The 4,751-nt window shown below is 39.6% G+C and overlaps 1 protein-coding gene across 1 annotated transcript in view; it reads left to right on the top strand.

The window, feature by feature from the left end:
• Nucleotides 1-53: 53 nt before the first annotated feature.
• The window catches only part of SERPINB1 (serpin family B member 1), a 20,165-nt gene continuing 15,467 nt past the window's right edge, over nucleotides 54-4,751 (top strand). The window contains exons 1-2 of the mRNA XM_019521858.1: nucleotides 54-276; nucleotides 2,025-2,201. Coding sequence (XP_019377403.1) covers nucleotides 2,034-2,201 — 168 coding nt within the window. The 5' untranslated portion in view covers nucleotides 54-276; nucleotides 2,025-2,033. The remainder of the gene's footprint in view (nucleotides 277-2,024; nucleotides 2,202-4,751) is intronic.

Consider the following 4,751-nt stretch of genomic DNA (forward strand, 5'->3'; position numbering starts at 1 on the left):
AAGGGGAAGGGGAAGGGGAAGGGGAAGGGGAAGCCCCGCCTGGCTGCTTCCCGGAGAAAGTCAGAGAAACTGAAAGCAAAAGTCTTCCTAAGCCCCTGGGGAAAGGGGGAGGAAGAAGCGGAAGCTGCTTTGCCTCCCCTTCCCCGCACAGGCGGCCTCCTGAGCCCTCTTCGCGTGTCAGCTGCCCAGGGAGAGCAAAGCCTGGGCCTGAAGTCTGCCCCTTCTTCCCGGGTCCTTGGCCGAGTTAACTCTGGACACCACCTTCGCCTGGTAGTGGTGAGCTGAGTTGGGCTAGGTTCAAGGCAGGGAGGGCAAGAGGTGCCCCTTTCTTTCCTAGATGAAGAGAAGAGGGGCCGGGCGCCCCCAGTACCGGGGGGAGATGCTGGGGAAACCAGCAGGCAAAATATTCCCTTTCAAAAATGTGTCCAGCTCCTATTCCAGCAGCAGAGTGAGTCCACAAAAAGGCATTTTAAAGACCTCTTGCTCCTGTATGCCCTGCGCTGATGGGGCCAGAGATCTTCTCCTCTCCTTTCTTCCAAGGCCTTGCTTGAGGATGTACGGTTTGTGCCATAGCAAGCACCTTAAAACAGGGCATCGTGTGATGCTTGTCATTTGTTAGTCTTTTTGTCTGTTAGTCTTTTTGTCTGTGGGTTTTAAGCTGCTGTACAAGGAAATTCTATTTAGTATCTATTTGAGCTGATTGAAATTGGGAAGACTGCATGTATTTTGCTGATATTTTGATGGAAAAGGGAATATTTATATTAATTTCCCCCCTCTGCAGTTTTGGACAGCTCCACTGTTCCCCACTGTTAGAGTTCTGGCACTGAAAGTAGTGCAAAAATCCTTCCTTTCTTTTGCATTCTGTCTTTCTTCATGCAGTTTCTTGATCTTTTAAAAAAGTATTTTACATGATCAGTGAATACCTACACCTTTTTTTGCTTTAAATGCTTTTTTTGGGCCTACAATTAGGCAAAGGCGAATTGCAAAAACTGAGTACATATCTTTAAAAACAATGTGTTCACCTGTAATCAAAAGAGATAATGATATATTATACAATTCATGCAGAATTGCATTGTACAGGATGGCATGGATATATTACTAATAATAAGATTAAAGATGAGAAGACAAAATTGTCCATTGACTGTCTCTTGGCTGTAAACTTAGCATAATACAACTTTTGTCTTCATTCTGGCTAGTCCTTTACTTTAATCTATTTAAAATTTAGAGGTAGGGGTCTAAGGAAATGCATTACTAAGGTTAACGTAATAAGGATATATAGCAGACAATCTATTTGAAGCTGTATCTTTTTAACAGTAAATTCTGGTTAATTTGTAAATTACTCTTTATCACTAGTTAATTTTCCACTTCCATATATTTTGCATGCCATATTGAGAGATGGTAAAGAATTATTTAGAATTTTTCTAATATAATTTTCTCCATTATGAGTGCAAATTGCACTCGCTCTGGTTTTATGTAAGAAAATGGTATGATATACAGATAAGTGCCTAATGTTCTTACTACAAAAATTCAGAGCGCTTGCTATAAAAATTGTATGATTGTGATGGAGTAAATAGTCAATGATTTCTGCTTTGCATTGCACTCATCACCAACGTAGAAGATAATTCTGCAAAATGGAATAGTCAATTCTTTATGTCTCATTAAGCCAAGAAAAGCTGAAAATGAATGATCACACTTAAAAAGATGATGAATTAACCAGTGTTTTCTGTACAAGTCAGTAGGACTATGGCAGGAATTCAGTGCACTAAGACAATAGTGAACAAGTTATCCCAATGATTAATTAACTAGCATACACTGCATTTATGTGAATCAGTTAATTTCTGAGGAAAATAATTGAAGCTAATATTCCTGATATTTATGGAGTCTAAATGCCCATTTATTACTCTCAGTTTTGGGTTGAGGAGTGCAGGGATTTAGGTTTCTGATAAGGTTAATTCCTTGAGTTCTTATTGAGTTCTAGTTTTTTGTATGTCTTGAGTTCTTATGGCACTTGTTTTATTTTTCAGCTTGTGACAATGGAGAAGCTAAGGAATGCAAACACCTGTTTTGCACTTGATCTACTTAGAAAGTTTAATGAAACAAATCCAACAGGAAACATCTTCTTCTCTCCCATCAGTATTTCTGCTGCACTGGCCATGATCCTGTTAGGGGCCAAGGGTAACACAAAGACACAGATGTTGAAGGTCAGCTAAAAGTTTCTGTCTCTCTTGTACTATATATTCTCATACATTAAAAATCAAAAGTTTCAAACCTAAAATATTCTATTATCTTTCATTATCATTCTGATTATTACTTACTTCTATCATTGATTAAATTAATCTTCCATTCAGTTTGATCAGAACTCATTTTTTTTTTTTTTTAGTTTTCATGCCTCCTGATGCTGAGAGCTGCCATTTTTGTAACACGTGCTTAGTAAAATTGCACACACTGCAACCATTTTACAATCCCCAACCAACAAACCATGCTTTCAGCTTCAAGCGATAGCTAATGATTGTACAGAATAGCAACTTGGCATGAGGCCATATATTTTTTTTTAAACAAGGTGAATACCATATCCCAAAGGATATGTAGAAGAAAAGCTGAATTGGAATAAAATTCAAGATCAAGCCACTGTGAAGCATGACCTGAGATCAGTCACAAATTATATTCAGTGCATACCAATACAGGTAAGATGTTTTAAAAAGCAGGTGCTCAAAGTTAACCTTCTAAGCATTTAGAATTGCAAATACAGCTCTGGTTTGGAAAGCTTTCCTATTTATGTTACCTTTTAACCATCAGCTTAATCCCTGATATTTGAGCACATGCTTAGCTCTAAGCATCACTGCATTGTTATCCTAAATATATTTCTTAGGGCCCCTGCTCTATGTTACATATAATACGCAATTAACTGATCAATTGCACAATCATTTTAGACTGGCCATGTGATAAAAATGACTATTCAGCTCTAAAAAGAGCCACCAGCTATAAAGTTACTGCTTAAAAATGAGTAACAATTTTATAGCTGATTTCTATCCAGCTTTCATTTGAATTAAGAGTCCTTATATGTTGTATCTTCTGGGGCTGATCCAGACCCTAGAGTCAATGGAAAGTCTACTACTGAATTGATGAGCTCTGAGGTACCATGGCTCAATTCTCAAAAATATTAAGAGACATAAAGCTTCAGTAGGAGGTAGGTAGCTATGTACCTTTGACAATCTGGGGTCATGTGTCTGTTCTGAACCCTGGCCTGTAAGCCATATTGTATAAAAGAGATGCTTTAAAGTATTCAAATCAGGTTTTCTTGCTGTGGGTTATTGGTATTTATTTTACCCGGAGCTTTTTGCTTAAGACGAATTCAGCTGCTAATGCTTTTCTATTTGATTAAGAAGTTTCCCACAGCTGTGAAAAGGTGTGTATGAATTCCCTTTGTTAGTCACAATATATTTGTTTAAAAAAATACCTTTTACCTTAGGCTGCTTTACATTATTAAACACTGCTGAGCTCTCCATTGGTACAATAAAAATAATCTGTCACCTCATATATGACCTGAACTTTGTACAGAAGTTGGCTAACACCCATTCCATCCCATAATTAAAAGCCCAACCCAGAAATAGCATTCTTCAAAAAAAACATTATATATATATATATATATATATATATATACACACACACACACATGCAAATACATGTACAAGTTTCAACATGCTAATCAATTTGCAATGCTCTATGTTCCAGTTCAGAGTACGTCAGGGGGATAGTGATTTGGGGAAGAAAGATTACCACAGTTGCATGTATAAGGGTATTTTATTTTTGTGGTCATGGACTCATTTCAAGTGCCTCAGGACCGCATCTGTTCAAGTATTTCTCTCTACAGCACTGTAAAGTGCTGCCCATGGCACCTTAAATTTTTTCTCTTGGTTTCCTACTGAACTGAGGATTCTAAAATGCATTCTCTACGTGGAGTTGTAATTAATAGAGCTTTACCCAGAAGTTCCTGTATTCATTGAAGGTCTTTATTTTGGTTTTAACTTATCTGCTAATAGGATCAGATCAATCTCACTATAGTGCACATATTCTTTGTTGGGTAATTTTGTCTGTCAGAATCATATAAGTATGCCCATAAAGAGAAACTACATTAATGTATTTGTTTTTTTAATGCATTATGAAACTAACTGTAATATAGGGTATCATTTACATTATCATTAATTGGAAATAAAGATAATTGCCCTAAATCAGGGCTCAGCAACATCTTTGGCTGAAGTGCCAAAAATGCCCCAATGTCAACCCATGCCTTAACTTGGTGTGCTAGAGGCAGATGGCAGGGGAGCCGTGAGGAGCCTGTTCCTTATTGCTGGCAGTTGGTGAACGTGTGTCTCTGGGCAGACAGTGGGGAAGGGGCCGGGGTTGCACTGCTTTGGCTTCTTCCCCACCATGCACCTTGAGGCATGTGTATAGCCGCTGCTGCCACAGAGCCAGTGCCGGGGCTCCAGTTCCCAGTGCAGGCTGGCTGTGGCAGGCAGCAAGGAGACTCCAAACAGCTGCATTGGGCTCCCCAGCCAGGTTCTGTGGTGGCGGCAGCTGCACATGCCCCTCAAGGCACATGCCTGGAAAGGAGCCTGGGGTAGCACAACCCCAGCCACTCCCCTGCCTCCCCCCACCAGACCCTCCCGTGGCACATTGGCAGCTGCCACTGTCATGGAGCCCAGCCATTAGGGCTGTGCAAAGTTTTGGATCATGATTCAGATTCAGAGATG

Source organism: Gavialis gangeticus, unplaced genomic scaffold (genome assembly GCF_001723915.1).
Source record: "Gavialis gangeticus isolate Ggan-Ray unplaced genomic scaffold, GavGan_comp1, whole genome shotgun sequence".
Taxonomy (NCBI): Eukaryota; Metazoa; Chordata; order Crocodylia; family Gavialidae; genus Gavialis; species Gavialis gangeticus.